At 43.2% G+C, this 19,886-nt stretch overlaps 1 protein-coding gene across 5 annotated transcripts; it reads right to left on the reverse strand.

Annotated features, from left to right (window-relative positions):
* Positions 1-71: 71 nt before the first annotated feature.
* On the reverse strand, positions 72-18,781 carry cacnb3a (calcium channel, voltage-dependent, beta 3a). 5 transcript variants are annotated; one of them, XM_047584761.1, is made up of 15 exons: positions 18,275-18,772; positions 17,410-17,502; positions 9,729-9,848; positions 8,959-9,081; positions 8,748-8,863; positions 8,580-8,659; positions 8,460-8,479; positions 7,503-7,580; positions 6,481-6,539; positions 6,263-6,363; positions 6,024-6,175; positions 5,835-5,930; positions 4,442-4,612; positions 4,203-4,248; positions 2,709-2,841 (listed from the first exon to the last, which is right to left on the reverse strand). In XM_047584761.1, exons 1-14 carry the CDS (start codon positions 18,353-18,355, stop codon positions 4,219-4,221), a joined length of 1,320 nt encoding a protein of 439 aa, XP_047440717.1. In that variant the 5' UTR covers positions 18,356-18,772; the 3' UTR covers positions 2,709-2,841; positions 4,203-4,218. The 5 variants fall into 5 exon arrangements, with proteins under 5 accessions (XP_047440684.1, XP_047440691.1, XP_047440700.1 ...); XM_047584728.1 differs by lacking the exon at positions 4,203-4,248 and having other exon boundaries at positions 72-2,841; XM_047584735.1 differs by lacking the exon at positions 4,203-4,248 and having other exon boundaries at positions 72-2,841; positions 18,242-18,772.
* Between the last annotated feature and the right edge of the window lie 1,105 nt (positions 18,782-19,886).

The raw sequence follows: 19,886 nt of genomic DNA on the forward strand, positions 1-19,886 counted from the left end.
CAGTGTTGCACAGGCCGGTACGGTGTCGCTTTGGTTGTGTCGTAGTGAAGCACAGAAACCACCCGAAACCATTAAAAGTACATAAAATGTCATGTTTATTTATTTGAAGTCATATATTCTTTTCTTTTTTTTTTACTTAGCATTGTAAATCTATTTGTCAAATAGAAAGCATTCTATACAGCATCAGGCAGGAAATGTCTCACTTTTTACACATTTGCTGTCTCTTTTGTTTAAATAGAGGGAAGAGGCGTGTCGGGCCACGCTAGCACGCTGTGGTAGTCTGGTGGATACACGGTTATATTTAGTGCAGTTATTGCATTACAAAGCAACCATCCCCAAAACAAAGTAGTAGTGCAATTTTTTTTTCTACTCACACAAAAAAGAGGAAGTCCAGATGGTCTAAGGCGTTTAAAGTTGTTTTTTTGTTGTTTTTTTCTTGTTTTTTTTCAATGTTAGGCTTCGTATTGCATACAGAATAAGACAGAGGAAACTAAACTATAACCCTTGTAAAAATTGTGCTTCATAAATTGAAAAAACCTCAACTGCTTTTTTACCAGTTGCTAAATTGGTCCGCTTTGAGAAAACAAACTCTGCCAAAATACGATGGAAGTAGCTAATTGTCAAACTAAGACATGCAGGGCTCCGATAATTCACTCAGGCCTGATCTGGGGCTCTTATTTACTTAATTGTTTTCCGGTGAGTGGCTTTTAAAAGTGCGTCAGCGGTTAATATTATGGAAGAATGTCCTCGGTGTTAAAGTGTGTGGAGAAATAAACATTTTTTTATTATTATTATTATTTTTCTTTAGTGTTAGTGGCGCGAGGAGTGAGTAGCCCCAAAGACAAAGACTATCACTACGAGACGACGAGGAGAGTCAGAATCAATGCATTACTAAAATACTTAAAAAGAAACAATCAGATTTCATGCAACACTTGCATAGATTTTTTTCTTCTTTTTTTCTCTCGATCATGCTGATATTTTCTTTTTTTTTTCTTTAAATAACTCTTCAAAATATACAGAACACTAGATAGAGATACGTGTGAGGCGTGGAAGCAGTAAACCGGTGTGTTTCCTGACTACATCGACGCCCCCCTCCCTCCTTGTAAGAGTGGAGGGGGGCGCCGCTCGTCAGCATCAACTCATCTCCTGGACGGGAAAGTGGTGCAGGGACAGACTGACACCGCGTCCCGGCTGCTACGAGTCCTTTCGGGGGCACGACGCATTCGTCACATGGAGGTGAGCGCGATGTCGGACTTAGACCTGAGGATCCGCCTTGATTAAAAACCAGCTGCAGTACAAAACGCAATGTTTGACACACACGGGGAGAGAGCCCGGGGGGGGGGGGGATCAGTGTAGAAAGTGTGGATGCTACAATCAATAACGTGCTACAATCGAATCACGGGGCGATGGGTTTGAGTCGGAGGTGCAAAGAAGGCATGCAAGCTTACATTCTGTGAAGCCCGGGATCGAGAGAGGAGCTGCTGCGGCCGAGCAGCGTGTGCTTGACGTGTGGCGAATGACTCGATGTAAACAAGCGTTGTCGGCAAATCACTTAAAAAGATCTGAAACTTTCCCTTTTTTTCTCGGTTGTGTTTACATTCTCTGATTTTTAGAGGTGTCCGGAGAGTGATTGTGCAACAGCAAAGACGAGTGACGCCCAGGACGTACTGCAGCTTCTTACTGATGACCGACTTTGTGGACGTTTGGAGGCCGTGCATGTGTCTCCTCGATGCCGTTCACATGGATGGACACATGGATGGCAACAAACAAGTCCACACACACACACACATATATATTTATATATGTATGTATATATAAAACAAATCAAACACACAAATAAGGTAGCAATGAAACAAAATCATGTGCCCATTCAGTATATACATTGTAATCAAATGCATTGCTATTCCCCATAAATGGATTCAACAGTAGACATTCCTACATTAGTTTATCCGCAAAGATCATTTGCTTCCTGTTCTGACGTTAATGTGCAAATAGTCTTAAAATAATTATACATGCAATCGTAAAGATAATTAAAAGTCTTAGGAATTTTAAGGCCAGTATTTGAGACATCCTACCGTAGAGAAACCTTAGGCAAAGCAGCTAAAGTTTGAGTTTGCGTACAGCTGGTAGCCTGAAACCTTTCTGTCGAAGAGTAGCCCTGTTGACTTTGATCTGGACGACTAGACCCTGGAGAGGTGGGTGGAAGATTGTGACTGGATCAATGGTTGATAAACTGGGCATCTGGTTCTGATTGAGACTAAAGTTGGAAGTTTATTTTGGGAATGTTTTTGTTTTTTTTTTCCTGTTAATTTTTGTCTCTGGATTGTTTGTTTGGGGACAGTCGGAGGGCTCGGGGGGACCTTGATGGTGGTCTGGAGGCTGGGGGAGGGGTGGGGGGGGGTGCCCCTTGTATCAGTAGGTGTCTCGGGGCCAGGGGCGGCTGCGCTGCCTGTTGTTCCTCTGGTTGTGACCTTGCTGAGCTTCGCGCTGGAGCAGCCTGTCCTGTGACTCGTGCCCGTTGGCACTGTGGGCGCTGCCCGCGTTCCCACGATGGGGAGGGTACATGTCCCTGTAGGTGCGGCTATGGCAGGGGGAGCCGTACTCATCGTCTTCCTCTTCCTCCTCCTCTTCCTCCTCCTCCTCCTCCTCCTCTTCATCCTCCTCGCCCCCTCGGTGGCACGGGCTGCCCCTCCGGCCGCGAGACAGGGAGTCGCTGGCCTCGTCCGATGGCATGAGACTGTCCTGCTCCAGGGGGGAGTGGGCCTCCTCTCCAACCTCCTCCTCCTCCTCCTCGTCGCCCTCCAGGCCGACCGCCTCGTGAGGCTGCGGCTGGTTCTTGTTCTGTTTGAGTGGTCACGACAGAAAAGGAGAAGGACAGGGGGTCAAAATGAAACTCCGAAGCCGGGACAGCGTCTCAGAGGAGCTTCAAGCTTTCTGGTAGCTTTTTCTCAGACAGAAAACACAGAGTAGACACGATAATGCAGACACTACACGGAGAAGGACTCTGAAGGAAAGTGTTCAAATCCGTCTAAAAGGATCATTCCAGATTATTTAACCTGGTTTTTCTCACATTAATGAGACTGCTGTGGCTCTGTGTGCGCGTGTTACGTTTCCACTCTACATCTCTGCTGCAGGTGAAGCCTGTTAGTTAGTTAGTTAGTAAAATGTTAAAGTTAAACCCCTTTTTTTTTGCCTGAATCTCTACAACAGAGCTGAAGAGTGGAAACGTCGCGTGGGCAGCAGAGACACAACGGTCACATTAATGGCAAATACACTAGATTGAAATAAACTGTAAATATCCTTTAGGACAGCGCTCACATGGCCAATAAAAAACTTTTATCTTTAAACATCCTCAGAATTAATCATAAGCGCGGGTCTGTATAAGATCTGTCCAGGTGTTTAAGTCCGGACTGAATGAGAAACTACTGCAGATTATTCTCCTGACCACCTGTTACGTGGTTGCAACACATTTGTTTGATATCTGCAGAGGTAGTAAACGTGATATAACAGAAATGATAGAGTTGCACATTAATAAAAGGGCTGATAGCGTTAGTTAATAATTGGCATGCAGAAGCATCGGCGAAGTCTCTTCAAAGTCCTTCGTGTTGTCTGCGTGTACACGGATTTACACTCGAGACACAGAGAAATGCACGGGAACAGTTGAATGGATGGTCATCGGCTCGATCTCGGACAAAGAATGTGACCGCGTCGACGTTATGGCCTCAGCTCATTGTGTAGATGTGCATTTAGCTCAGGTGCCTGCGTCGCTTGGGCCTTCATTCAAGTTAGCGTTGTGCGGTACTGTGAGCGGGGGCGACATTCACAGAGCATGCTTGGAAAGGGGTCAACAACAACGATAGAAAACAATGGTACAACTTTGATAAGACATCCCTCATGGTGTTAACGATGGAGTCTGATTGATTTGTGAGTTTTTCGCCCAGAAAGCTTGTGGAGAAGCAGTTCACCTGAGACCATCAAATAAAGGAGAGGAGGCAGGATGCACTAAAGGAAAAACAAAACACACCCACTTATTGTTTCTGTGGTGAGATCTGAATGAATAAAATGCTGTTCATTCACTGTCTCAGCCGCTGCTTTGTGATCGGGTGTCGGGGAATGTGTAAGAGGGGAGAGTGCAAAATATATATATATATATATATACACACACATATATATATACTTATCATATAAACCCTATTACTCACCCCTTTGTGTAAGCGATCATTCAATTAATTCCTGTGTTTCAGAAAACTGCAAAAATGTTAAGCATGGATGAGTGAGAGGACGACAAGACAACTGGAGACAAATCAAAAGACAAGAGTCTGAGATGGGAAGAGCTGGTAAAGACTGTGACAACATACAACAAGATTCCTACTTATGTAACAGTATCAAAAGCCAATATTCATGCTCTTCTGCTTTGCCAGACACGTCAAGACAAACGTACCTGGAGGCTGGAGATGGCGGAAGGCGGGGTCATCAGACTCTGCTCCAGTAGGGGATTCAGAGGGGTGTTTCCTGGGAGGTGAGTGGCGCGCCAGTAGACCTCCAGGTATTCGGCCAAATGCTCACAAGCGTCCTCCAGCTGGTTCTCATCCAAAATGACATCAAACATATCCTGCAAGTGGGACGTTCATGTGATTTAGAAACGACCCCTTTACGTCTGTGTCGCGTGCATTCGCGCCCTGGTTTTGCTCTACTGACGGTTTTGATGCTGTTCAGCGGCGACCTCGCCAACTCGGTCTCAATAATTGTTGAGCAAGGACGAAGCAGAATTAAAATACAAACAGAACCCAATCACAGAGATGCCGATACCCACTGGATTAGTTTGATCACAAGACCGCTGCGTTTGGTGGCACGTGACTGGGTACCTGCCAGTTTTTCTCTGCAAACTATGGACATGGCCAACTTGCAAAATCTTTGGTTGATCAGACATTTTTTTATATATATATAAAATTATATATATAATAAATTTAAATTGGTTTAAATGCACATTAACATGAATCCAACATATTTTAGGTTATCTACTAGTCAGCAGTTCACTCATTCAGCGATACGGGAGCTGTCTCAATAGCGCACCGTTTAAGACAGAGCACCACACTAGACCTGTCATTCTAAGCCTCCTGTGCACAGGAGGCCCCGCCCCTACCGCCGTTGATCCAATCACGAGTCTCCATTCCCGGCAATTGGCCGAGAGCCTATTCAGTCCCCAGGTGAAATCGAGGCGAACGCTGCAGAAGAGAAGCTAACAAACTGATTCACTGTCCCTACTACATTTAGCTATGTTTAAAGGTAAAGTATGTATGTTTATGGCAGCTGCACAGGAACCCTACTGTTGCACATTTGCAATTTGAACCTGTGTATTATTTAAATAGCTTGATAGCTAAATAAATAGCTAAAATAGCTTAATATTGAATGCAAAATTGTGATATTAATGTAAATAAATAGCTAGGTTGAGTTTGATATAGAACCCATAAGTAGGTAGGGGTCTTTACTTAATCTCTCCATCAGTTTGGGGTCCTTGATTTGTCCCAGATTTAGTGTGTTGCCCTCAAACATCTCCATCTCCAAATAATAATCTTTTTCATATTTAAACACAGACAGAACCCAACAGAGACTAAATGATAATTTCTAAACCTTTCTAGTATCTCTAGTTTCTAGTGTATATCCACAAATTTAACTGGCAGGTCGAATTACCTATCATCTGTAAATATAAATTACATTCTGTAAATATTTCCAAAATGGTCACATAGAAATAGTTTCACTTTCAAAAGGGGTCAAGTCACTTCCTTAAACAGATGTTATTTATAACAGTTATATTCAGTACATTTAAGACTCACAGGGGGGCACTGAGAGAGCTTGTCTGCAGCCATCATCTGTACATTCAGGTGCTTGCTCTGAGACTTCCCTCTGGATTTGACCAGCCTCTGGAGCACCTGAGACAAGGGACAACACAGCGTCATCACTGGTTCACGGGGGGGAGCGAGGCGAGGCAGCCCGACGCCGGTGCCCGTGCGAGCGAGCCGTACCTTTGGTGAGGAAACTTTGACGTAGACGACGATGGGTGCGAGGGAGGTTTTGGCGAGCTGCGCGGGATGGTTGATGGTGTCAGCGTCCAGGACGACCAGCTGCAGGGTTTTGGCGAGCTCGAATATCCTCTCAATCTCACTCTGAACCTCGGCTGTGCGGAAAAAGACACGTTTTAGTAGTGGTTCTGGAGGACAGAGAGCCGCGAGAGCTGTTTCGATGCTGACGGCAGCACAGTTACCGAGGCTGGAGCGAGTGTTGGATCTCTCCATTATGGGTCTTTTGTTGAGGACAGATCTCTTGGCTAAGGACAGGTCGGCAGTTACACGGGTGATTGAGATTCTGCAAAGTCAGGATAGAGAAGAGGAAAATGTGACCGAAACTTCCTGACAGGATTTATTAAAGGCCTTACTTTCAACAACCAGGGAATTTGTTCTGTGAGCTCGCCACTTTACTGACCTTCCCTCAAATCTGTGTTTCAGGAAGTCAAAAAGAGCTTTCTGCATCATATCTGTCACCTGATGGGACATTAAAAAAAGACCACAAATATGCACATGAACACACAATATCATAACTGAGGTTAAATTCTGGAAATAGAGCAGCGTATATCAAAACAGGCAGAAGCAAGATGAGCACAGAGCAGATCAGGAGTATAGAGGGTATGAACGTGACGTCACAGGAAGCTGAAGTCGCCGTGGTTACGGAGCGTAAGAGTGACGGTCGAGCGTGGAGATTAGTCACATTAGTTTGAATTATAGGCTAAATTGTAAAATATAGAAAAAGGTGAAGAGGTGTTGTGCGATTGACTGTACCAACAGATTTGAAAAGCAGATATATTTTTACATTTATTGAATGGATCTCTGCATTACGAAGAAACGACTGGAATCAAGGCACAGAAACCTGTTGTTGTGGTTCAGATTTAGTGTCAGGTAATATTAATTTATGCTGTAGTTTTTGATGACATCATAGCATGAGTTACTTCTTAAGTTACGTTCAAGTCACGTTTACTTCTCAGTAAAGCTCTTAGCGTTAGCATCTCTTATTTAGCTACATTTAACGTAACTGAATTGGCCTTAAACTAAAACTGAGGCTAATCCGCTTTTCCAAATCCACATTTGTTCATATGGATCATTGTTGAGACCAATTGTCCTTAATTTGATCCGATAATCCACATTTTCCCCCGTCTCTATGTATTTACTGATACATTTCACCATGTTTTAGCCCCTCAGGGGGGCGTGGCCCCAGGCGGCAGTGACATCAGTGCATACCCTCTATAAAATCAATTCTACATATAGATGTGCAAAGAAACACATGACTCTAAATGAAGAAACTTTGCCCGTACCTACTATCCAATAAAGCTGAATCTGATTCAAAGGACAAATTCAGATGATGCAGCAGAACGGGAACAGTTATAACAGAGCAAATAGTGCAGAGTAAGGCAGTCGTTCTGTCTGCCGGAGGGGAAATGGGGAGAATCTGACCTCATAGCCCTTCAGCGATGGTCCCACGAGGACCACTGGCCTCATAGAGGGCACCACGTCGTAGGGAGGGACATGTTCCTGCCAGAAATAAGGGAGGACAAAAGGAAAGGGATGAAGCACAAAAGGGAAAAGGGGTAAAGCTTTTGTTCTGACAAAAATAAAAACACACAATGAATTATTACCCTTTCTCCCTCATTTACAACAGTATAACAGAACAATCCAGAGGGACTACAAAGGCCCACATTTTCTTCTACTTCTCAATCAAATTTAATGACATTCAATAATGTCAGTACTTTCCAGCTACTATATTAAAATAATTCCTACTAACAGAGTTAATTAGTCAACTTAACCTAGACTGGATAGATGGCAGAAAAGAAACTGATTAGCCGATAGAAAATAATTAATGCAACATTTATATAAGTCGAGGCAGCTCCAAGCGACTACAGCCAGCAGTAATATTAATAACAAAAATAATGGCTTCAAGGTTTACGCCACGTGATATATTCACAGGTACAGCAGCGGCAGTGAAATGAGATTGCAGCAGCTTCCACGCTGTGCGGATCAGCAGGAAAAAGTTAAATAAGTTAAAGGAATCGAATGAGCATCCAGAAATAGTCTATAGACTATATGAGGCAATAAATTATTTACAGCGGAGGTTTACAGGGTTGAATGAGACGAATGAAAACAACTACAACTACGATGGTTGTATAAACAGTAGAGCGACTACGATAAGGAACATGAATAAGATGCAAAACAATGACGATGCAATGACATATTAAAAAATTGAATGAACTCATACATGCAGGCTCTGCTGTCCCACCTATTCTAAGTTTGTAGTTTGCAGACATCTTATACCTTCCATTCTCTTTTTTAAAAGACTTGTCTTGAGCGTGGCTTAATGTTGAAAGTCAGGATGTATTATGAGCAGATTCTGTGTCGTGAAGTTTCAAAGCCTACCTGTTTTTGCTTCTGTTTAGCTTGTGGAAACAAGAGAATGACGATCAATAAAGGAGAAAGGCAGAAGGCAGCAGAAGCTGGTTTCTATTCCAGGGGCAGAGGCAGCTTTGTAGTACTTACATTCACCTGCAGATGGCGGCGTGGTCCTCCAGCCCCCAGTCACCATGTCCCCTAAACTTGAGGAGTTACCTCCTGTTTTCCTGCAACAACAAGGACACGCTGAATTACATTAGGCCGATGACTCATCTAAGAGGTGTGACACTCGTGTAGTTCAACTCGTGGACCGACCTCTGCTTCTGCTCCTGTTTGAGTCTCATTGCCTCCAGTCGCAGAGGGCTGGGGATGAAGGTGATGTCCGCCCCCTCTTTCACTAGCCGGCCGATCCACCAGTCATTATTGTACTTCTGTTAAATTCAGAGCAACAACAGGCACTGTCTCACGTTATCTGTTTTAATGTCATGGAGGGGATGGTCGTCTTTAAGGACACGTAATCACTCACTTCTTTGATGTGCAGGAAGTCTTTGGCATCGAAATTGACTGCAGCTCCTTGGACAGGACAGTCCTCATCCAGAGCTCCACAGTAACTCACATTTGTCTTTACTGCAAAGGCTACAGGTTTGGACTGTGGCAGCAACACACAAAAACAACAAGGACCCTCATCAGTGACGCTAGAAACGCTGATTGTGGACTACAGGTTTGGATGTAGTATATATATATATATATATATATATATAGTTTAATATTTAAATTAACAAACACAACTATTTATTACATTCTAAAGAGAAGAAAAGCAACATTTATAAAGGTTTTATAAAAGTGAAATTCCCGCCCGCAAACACGGTACAAAGCTAGCAAGAGACATGTGGGAAGGTGTCTCGCCATCTGTGAGCAGATCTGTGTCTTAAGTGATCCGTCCTCATCATGAAGCTCAGAGTACACTCCAGACAATTTACCGGTGATCTGCTAACGTCAGATATACGTCGCATAAACTCAAAGGCTTGTGGTGTTTACTTTCAGGGAAAAGTCTCTTGCTGGGTCAGCTCAGACCTGAAACTATGTCAGATACAAACAACGACAACTCAACAAGTTTATAGAAAACTGTTCATATAATAACCTTCATTTGAACAGACGATGGTCAGATTTCGTCACCCACTCTCATGGAGTCTACACCTACGGCCCATATTCGTCTTTACGACATTAGTTTGGAGAAGTAGAGAACAATACTTGGTAAGTTTTTATCTTATAAAACACTCTCACTGTGTTTTGTACCTTAGCTCTGTCGAGCTGCTGTTGTGCCTGGCGCTCGGCTTCACGCCGATACGCCTCGCGGTCCTCCTCTGCTGACAGGTCTGAATCCGACGGTCTACTGGTGTACGAATCAGCTGACCCCTGTCAGGAGAGAGGGGCATTAATATCTGGGCTGAAGTCATCGACGGTGTCACCGCTCACACGAAGATCGCCCTCGTTGTGTCGAGGTTAGAACACAGGCCTGCTGTTTCTGTTCGTGTGTCCGCTTTCATCCGATTTCCTGTTTCTGTGCCGTTTGTGTGCAGGTGTGCATGCAAATGTGTGTCTGTATTCATGAGCACATTCATGTGTGAGCCTGTGGATTCACAACACAATGCGTTGCTCTCCCACACCAGCCATCTTCTGATAGACCAAATATAGCACAAAGGAGGCAACTGCTTCCTCTTCTCTCCTGCTTGGCCCCAATCCATTCCATCATCCCCCACAGTGCAGCGCATATACATCCTTTATTCCCCTGTTTATTCTCCAAGGACATCTCCTCATTAGCAAAATATGTGCTGGTTATCATTTTTCATTGTAAGCGGTTTAAGGACACATCCCGGGGATGGCTAGCACGCTGAAAGCAACACATAAAGCAAACAAAGAGGTGTTTTACACAAAGTTAAATGGTGAAAATATCTCCATAGGTGCTTTTTTTTTTTTTTTAATTTACAACCTCTAATCCGTAATTCATTTCTTTAATGTTACTGTTATATCCTGTAGAGTTGAACTGACTTAACCAATTACTCACACAACAAAAGAATAATTAGGAGCTGCTTTTCTTCACATGGTGCCAGTGTTGGAAAATCAAGTTTTCCTCCTTTGTTGTGTCTTTTATGAGGGTGAAAAAAATGTATAAGTTTCAAAACGACGCCACGGAATCTCAAGAAAATAAAAAGTTGAATCGATTATGTGGTGCACGGTTGAAATAATCCTGTTGCAGAGCGACGAGCATGCAGAAACCACCAGGAAAACGGTGTGAATTAGTTCGGTTTAGATGCCGCGTCGGAACGCGCGCGAGTTCTCCTGGAGCCGCCACTTATTTTCTACGAAAGGAACTCAGTCCTGAATCTGTCAGTGGAGAGGACTGCCGCAGCAAAAACAAAACCAAGTCAGACGAGACAAAGCGGAACGGGAAAGAAGAATGACATAATCAAAGAGAATAAGGCAGGGTGGAAAAAAATACTCTCACAGGTACGTGCATGCTAAAAGCGTTCAGCTGCATTCTTGTTATTATAGAAAAAATGTTAACAAAAACAAAAACCTAATACAGTTTTCACTTTACAGTTTCCCTCTCCTCCAGAGTGCAGCAACTCAGTCCCGGTCATCCATCTTGCCAGAATATACAAACGGATCCTCTGGAGGACCAATTAGCAACAGCACAACAAAAGGAAGTTCAGGCGCAAAACACACACATAAAAAAAAGAAAAAAAAAAAGTGCCCAGACATAACCAGCACCTTTGCTTTCTCTGCACCTCAGATCGCATGCATGTAATCCCAAATAAATGATTATTTTACAGTACCACTGCAAGCAAACACCTCCCCTCCTTTCTTTCTTTCTTTCTTTTTTTTTCTTGGTGTGGTGTCTATGTTAGATAACTAGATCTGATTTCTAGCACTCACAAGCTCTGCAAGGCAACACTGCACCAGAGCCAGAGCAGCACCGACAGAGAAGAGGAGGGAGAGGAAGAACGGGTAGAAATAGACCGAGAGAGAGAGGGAGAGAGAGAGAGAGAGAAATAATGGGGGTGAACATTGTGGACAAGAGACAGTGAAAGTAGAGGGATGTTTACGAGTGACTGACGGACGGTGGGTGAGATGAAAGGGGCTTATATGGCGATAAAGCGGCGGCTATCTCTCTGCAGGAAGATGAGATTAGAACGGAGTAAAATGCTACGAGTGAGACCTAGATATCTGTCCTTATCGCAGATAGAAGAGAAGATGGGGGGGACACACATGGGGAGGGGGGTGAGGGGAAAAAGACCCCCCCGACCACACGAGACACACAGATACCAGAGAGAGTTGCATACCTGGCTGATTAGGAGGACGGCGCTACAGCCTGACACAGACATGAATTTGAATTTTTCTCACTGTGACCGGTTTCCCCGTCTTCGCCGGGAACGCTCGGAAAACGCGCGCCGACATAAAAAAGCGGAATAAATGTGGTAGTGGGCGCAGGGGGGGGGGGGCGTTATGTCAGAGCGCTGTTTAATGATGTTACAACACGGAGAGCGACTGCTATTCATTATTAATGTCTTGGACGCGACGCTGAAAAAGCCTCTCCCGTACGCGCTCTGACCCGGCCACCTGTTAAATGCTCCAAAATAAAAACAGCATCACCACCGACGTGATGTTATCTAGGTGAAACCAAGCTGCAATGCAGAGCGTAACAGTCTGAGCACATCTTTATCGTCTCTTCTGAGGCTGTCTTGTTTTTTTTTGTTTTTTTTTGTGAAAACAGCTAATGTCCCCGTCTGTGGGCTAAATTTAACTCTGCTCCTTCCCACTCTGCTTCTGTGATTATTCTTCACACACTGCAACACTGATGGCCTCAACTCCACGGGGAGGGGCCATCGGGGAAGTGTGTCATCCAGCTAGTCGAGTCCTCAGAGGGGCCAAGTCATCCTCCAGTCTAGGGACCGAACAACGGAGGACTTCTACACTAATTTGATTAGTGCCTTAATTCTTAAGATAAAAATGTAACTTTCCCCACTAGTTCTGCTAAACTGTAGATTAAGAAACAGTGTATGATCAAAGACCTTAGTGTAATAATAAAAAAAGACGCCCTATCACCTTATAAAGCACATTTTCACTCGCTTAATCACAGTCAAGACGTCCAGTACAGACTCTGCTTTGTGACTTGCTCTTGAGGGAAAACTCTCCCTCTCTCGAGCAGCTAATTGTTCCTCGACGTTCACCAGATAGTCGCTGACCCGGTGTGTGTGGGACGGTGACACACACTCAGCTCGGTTAATTAGACATTAGCCAGACGCCATGAGAGCAAAGTTGCAGGCCAGAAAAAATCAAGTTAAGTCACAGGGTCTTCAACAGGGGCTCCGCGACCCCCAGGAGCTCCACAGAGGTAGTGCGGAGGTGCTTTGGTTGATTAGACATTTTTTATATATATTTTTTGTTTTTAAATTTTCCCTCCGAAATTTAAGTTTTCTTTAAACACACATTGACATGAATCAAACATTTTCGTAAAGGGATCAGGGATAGCTTAATGCAAAATTATGATAATAATAATGTATATTTATAGATAGCACTAGGTTGAGTTTAATATAGAACACCTATAATAGATAGCGGGTCCCTACTTAATCTCTCTTTCAGTCTGGGGGTCCTTGGCCTGAAAGACGTTGAAGACCCCTGAGTTAAGTTATAATATATTCACATAACCAAATTACTGACTGAATATTAGAAAACACAATTTTTCTTTCTTTTTTTTCTATCTGTGCGTCAGTATTCAAACATAAACATCCTGTGTCGGTTACCTGTGTGTTACCTCATGTCGACTGCAGGTGTTTGCTTCTGACTCACTTTCAAATGGTCCAATGAAAAAAAAATTAACCGAGAGTCCACAGCCATGTGAGCGTTTCTGTAAAAGCCTAACGGTGTTTGTGCTGATCTGAACGCCTCTGTTAATTATCGTTATTAATTCAACGTCCGATCTTCCACACAATCTCACCTCTGAGGCATTAATTGCATTTGTCTGTAGTCGTGCAAAGGTTTCCGTTGAAGCGCACTGACCCTTTTAAACGCAGCAGTCGTCTGAGATGAATGCGTACGGGCTTTGGGCTATCGGACCAGCTGAGAGTTTGATCTCATGACGGCACGACATTACAGGATCAGGAGTTAATAAAACTCATGAAGGTCTGTGCAAAATTTCATCACAATCCACAGAGAAATCAAGAGACTGGGGTCCATCCCCAGAGTCACGCTGCTAGGACGTCCAAACACAAACAGCACCTGGACAACAGGGAAGCCGCAACTCAAAAGTACAACTACCTGGTTACGAGATTTCTAATAAATTCATTAAAACTGCAAAAATACACAACGAGCTTCTGGGTGTACGTAAAATAAAATGCAGGGAGAGCGCGCTCATACAAGAATCCGGCTTTATTTTCAGGAAACAGATTTCGCACCAACAGGAGATTATATTATTCAGGAGGTTGAAACACATTTCCCTCACAGCAAAAAATAAATAAAAAAAACAGAAAAACTGCAAACTCAAGCAATTTGGAAATCCAGCAGCCAAATATCCAATTTCAAAAAGTGTTCAATTAACTGTGCGGTCGTAATTCAATGTCAGCAAGTTACACATGCACGGCGCGCTCGGAAACACAACGCAATAAATCACTCTGGGGTTACATCAATATCAAAGTCAAGATCAGGCGTACTGTACGTCGAACCGATCAATCACTCCGCGGTGAGCGGTGAGGAGCGGCCGGGGCAGCTGGCGGCAATCAGAAAGTAGAACAGGTGAAGGAATGAGTGGAACAAAGGTGGAGATGGGAGGCGAAGGCGGAGAAGGACGACAAAGGCGAACGTAGAGAGAGAGAGAAAGAGAGAGGGGTGAGGCTACGATACGGAGGAAAGACGGGAGGAGGAGAAGAAGAACCTGACTGTGTCGGAGTCTTTTGTACTTACTCAGTTAATGTGGTGCTGCTGCCGGTCCCTCCCTCCCTATACACTACATGCTGTACGCAGACAGACTGCACTGTGTCCCGTCCCCTAACCAGGGACAACCTGCACTGGAGCAGACACCGGCAACACCTTCTTTTCTATTCTTACCCCACCTCATCACATCACAACACAACAACCGAGCTTTTGCGTCACTTGATGGAAAAAAAAAAACAAAAAAAAACACCTCTTTAAATTTACATCACATTCCTTCACAATCCATTTAAGTCCGATTCAGCGTGCACAGGCAGAGAAGAAGAAACTGATGTTATTGTCACGCACTCCCTCAAGGTTTGTCCTCCTGTTTCGAAGCCTCATGTCCTACATACAACACATACATCCATAGTGCTTATTGTATCCTGCTGCAGAAATGAGTCATACTCCACTGCTCCTCCATAGACACCCCACCCCTATCACAGGCAAGAAACTATCTGCTCCGTTTGTGAAATTTACTCCTTCTGCATAAAACACTTTGTCATAACACCAGTGGGAGCAGGAGGAGGAGGAGGAGGAGGAGGAGGCGGGCGGGTGTAGGGGGTGGGGGTGGGGGCCCTGTTGTGCGTGCGGAGAGAAGGTAATGATTGAAAAGAAACCAAAGGTGCTCGTGTGAACACTGAACCCACACATCATATCGCCCGAGGCCTTCAAAATGAGCATCATGAATATTTTAAAGCCGTGTAATATTCTCAGGGAATCTAGAGATTGTCATTAAGACCCCCCCCCCACCCCCTTACCCCTCGACCAGGATAACTAATGTCCCCTCCTGAAGAAGATGTCTGGTCAGCCCTTTTTTTCCTCCCTCATCTCACTAACACCTCTTAGTTACACCGCTGCACATTCCTTCACGCTAATGCATGAAATCTATGTATTTTTTTTTGGGACCTCAGGTTTTCAGACCGCGAATTCTGCGAAGGAAAGAACGGCGCGCCTCTAGTCCTTAGGACCTTGTAAGTGAATTTTAATGTGCAGCTTTATAATGAACCCGTTAATGAAGTGTTTCAGCTGCTTAGCTGAATATTCATACTGGTTCCTGCTTCCGAAATAAGACAAAACGGTCCCTGTTTGCGCCACATAACAGTAAATAAAATACGGTTTTAGTCATATAAAACAAATCAAGGCAATTATGTTCGCTGTTTTCCCTCAACTGTCTGACAGTTACTTGACCCATAATCATTTATCGTCTATTAAATGTCAGAATATTTCTGTCAGCTGTTCCGGAAGCTTAAACTGACGTCTTCAGTTGCTGCAGAACCTAAAGACATTCAGTTCACTGTCAGCTTACACAAGAACTCAGAAAGACGCTGAAACAAATCAAACGAGTAATCGATGAAGCAACTAATGGTTTTATATTTAAATTCCTCCGTTTGTTTGTGTTTCCAGTTTAATAACCAAGGAACCAGAAGCTGAATGCGGTGCATTATCACTGGCGACAAAATGACTTTCCAAAGTTGGGATTTAGCAAATATTGTTTAAAAATATGTGGATTTATACTAGGCAACCCCCTTGAGTATAAATCCACCCCCCACCCACTTACATAGATAAGCTATAACGGTAAAAGCAGAAATTAAATGTAACAGGTGTATTAGTGTAGCGGCACCGCAGCAACATATCCATCTGTGTCACTACATCAGCTACTGTCAGCCTCCATAAGCAGCTGCTGACCAGCACAGTGAGGAGCATGAGTGATGTTATAGTTAATAAGCTGTTGCTGCAGCGTCATTAAAATAATTATGTTATAAAAAAGGTATTTTCTGAGACACAACTGATCTGATCAGCCTCAAACTAGTACTGTTTCCATCTGCTACTTTCTAGCAGCACTAGTTTTCCCAATTAAGATCAGGACACAATCAGAAAATATAAAATGTGTCATTTTTACTTAAACCTGAGTAAACGATCCGAGGACTGATTCTACCGCTGCCTGACATTAAATCTTCTTCACATCTGAGAAGTGAGCCCGTATTTTTCTTTAAAGATGATTTGTCTCAGTTCAGATCCATTAGAGCTCTATTTTAATCATTCCATTAATCACATCTCATAAGGTGCTGGAGAAATACTCCACAGACGTTTTCAGGAACAGATAAAACCCCGTGGTTTCCAACATTTAGACAACAGCCTCCGTTATACACGGGGTATGGAAATAATTGGCAACACCTGACTTGCCCTCTTTGATGCCCTGAGGCCTATGAACGAACCTTATGGATCCAGCTGTTTGGGATGAGCTGCGTAAGCGCAGTCCATCTGTAGCCAGGTGAAGCATCCTGACTCCTCACAACCTGATTTCTACGGGGACCAAGATCTCCTCTGTGCTGCACTGAAGCTAATGCATCTTTAGTAAAAACACACAGAGGTAAATTACATCTCTTTGCATTATATTCCAACAAAATAGCTGATCTACACCATATGGTTTGTGTATGTATATACATATATATGTGTATATATACATATACTCCCAGCAACCACTCAGTAATAGCAGGATGACAATCCTGTTTGCTTTTTTTTTTTTTCCAGCCACAGTTCGTCTGTAAAAACAACAAATCTCCATCTGAGACTCCAGCACATGCTTGACCTGAAAACATTAATTAAAAAACTGGGCTGTGTTGGGATTTTGGTGTAACACATTTGCTCCTTCCAGCATTTTGCTGCCCTCTATTGGGCAGAAAAACCTCTGCAGCTGAGACAACAGCTCTGTGGGAGAGGATGCAGATTAGAAACTCTCATGAATTGAAGAGAATAAACACAACTAGAAATGCATCCATGATTCCGTAGCTTAGGCTTGAAAAACTTATAAGTGGCAAAGACGCATGTGTTCTGATGAAAAAAAAAAAAAAACACACATATATATATATATACATATACACTCAGACTTCAGACCTACATTTTCCACAGAGGCTTCAATTATTCCCTCCCACTTGCAAACACTGTGTGATAATGAGCCAGCGGCTGCAATGCACTTGAACAAGCCGTGTATAAATATAGCTTTTACCTGGCGTTTGATGAAGCTGGATGTTGTGTCAGAAGACGTGCTGCCATCCGAGCGTTTGAAGCGGCTCTTGCGTTTAGGCAACTTCCTGGGGAGCTGTGGGGAGGAAAGAGAGACACACTGGTGAATACAAAAATAAAGAGGAATTGATGGAGACAGATAGATAGATATATAGATAGATAGATAGAACAATGCTATTTTCTAGGGGTTGTCTTTGTGATTTTGACAAACCACACGCCTACATTTAATGAAATTAGATGCAAAAGAGCTGATGTGCACCAAGGCAGCACATCAAGTCAGCTGTAACTTTGCCAAAAGCAGAAAACATTTCATGGCAGCATCCACCTAGCTGCACATTATGTGTTGAGTATAATGCAGAAGGCCCCCTACAACACAGTGCACTGAGGACAAAGCGTTTCTTATTGAGGCTACAGGTGAGTCAGAGTCAAGGTCTGCAGATTTGCACCATTAAAAACCTGCATACAAGTGCCATGTCGACACCGGCGTGTGTGCTGTTCTTAATTTTTCCATCCGCGCAGATGACTCGCAACAGGAAAGCGCACTGAAAGAAATAAATAATAAGACACAAAGGCCTGATCTGCGACTGCGAATGTACCAAGATCTGAGCAACCTGTTTGTGTGTGTGTTACTAAAGGATTTAATAACACACACACACACAGCTCAAGCGTCAATCTGCAGTTTCAGTGAAGGCGGAGGTTGATATAAATAAATAAATAAAAAGTAGCTCGCTGCCAAAAAAAAAAAAAAAAAAAAAAGCAAAACGCGACGACTCAGATGGAACAACAAGTAGCATCTGACCGAGAGGTTAGCTCACCATTTTCCTCCACTTTTACTCGGCGAGGTTTACCTGGAAATAGTGCGACTGGGAGCCGGTTTCCACAGCAGACAGGGGGTCTACGGGCGATTTGGACATTTTGACTTGCACCATCTATTGAGAGCGCAGGGAGGCGGGATGCGAGCAGACATGGGTTAGTGGAGGAAACAAGAGGCACCGAGTACATCTATGTGCCGTGAAGACACCGAGGAGGAGGAGGAGGAGGCATGAGGAGGAGGAGGAGGAGGAGGAGGGAAAAAAAGACATTAATATGTAAACTCCGCTAACAGAAAAAAAAATTAGCCCATACTGCCGGATAAAAACAAATATATCGGAATGGAAAAGCTAAAGCGAGAAGGGGAAAAAAAACACCGGAGCCGAAACAACCCGATAACGCCGAAGCGTCACCGTCCAGGTCCGTACTAAGTGTGCGGTTCTGCCGGGGGTGTCGAGCATCACTTATCGGACCTAAAAATCAATCAACATCGGCTCACGGGCTCACAACTTCCATATTTTTCTTTTTGAAACACGCGTTGCTTCGTGCAAATAAATGTGTCTGCGGGCCTCTGTGCAAAAAAAAAAAAAAATTGTTTGTTAAAGCAGGATTCAAATACTTGAATCCGCAGTCAAATAAACGTGGAGCATTCAAAGAGGGGCGCTTCAATTTAGGAGCGTGTTGAAGGGTTTTTTCCAACATTTCCTGTATCTTCTAAAATTTTAGTTTCAGTTTTCGATGGCTGCAAGTAGCAAATACTCTCCTAAAATACAAACAATGAACTAGTGCTCAGTTTATAAACCATTTACTGATAAAGTAGATTATGGATTCATTAGCCATTAGTAAGAAAAGCTTATGGGTTGCCATGTTGTGAAAATCTCCTCCAGTGGCCTACTGGACATCAACACAGCTGCAGGTATTTTTTATGGTGTAACAATTTATAAACTTGTGCATAATTTGACTAGCTCTTGGTCTGCTTCTGACACTTTACAATAACACAACAATTGAGAGAAGAATAGCGTAAATCTAAGAGTAAAATTGTAACTACATTTTAAGATGAGATGTTTGAATAAAACCCGTCAACTAAAATAAAATGTTTGTCTATTCATTGTAGCATTAAATGTTAATCCATCAAATCTGCACTTGTAAGTACTGATAAGCAGTTTGTTGGTGGGTTTTGGTCCAGATGTCCTGTTGCTCTTTCAAGAGAGTAGGGGGTCAAAATATACTGGGACTTAAAGTACCAAGAGTAAAAATAGTCTTGTATCACAAAATGCCCCATTACATATGGATGGATTATAATTATTAATCCTTTAACATGTTAGAATTTCTGACAGCAATGGACAGACTATTTATTGTAGTTTACTTTGTTATAAATGTTGCCGTTATGCAATATAGAAGTCTTTGCATTGTACTTCTTATCATTAGTTTTAACTGAAAGTTACAAGTAATTCTTTTGTAATTATCGACTCAAGATTAAACTCCAAAGATTTCAGTTTTGCTTTCATTGCCCACAATGGATGTCATTGAGTTTCTTTCCCATCTCATTTTCTGCAGCAACATGCCATTAGCAAACAAGCTAATGCAGGCTAAATAGGTGCAAACTGCAGGCAGAGGGTTTACAACTACCTATCTGATTCTGACTGTCAA

Source organism: Mugil cephalus, chromosome 1 (assembly GCF_022458985.1).
Source record: "Mugil cephalus isolate CIBA_MC_2020 chromosome 1, CIBA_Mcephalus_1.1, whole genome shotgun sequence".
Lineage (NCBI taxonomy): Eukaryota > Metazoa > Chordata > Actinopteri > Mugiliformes > Mugilidae > Mugil > Mugil cephalus.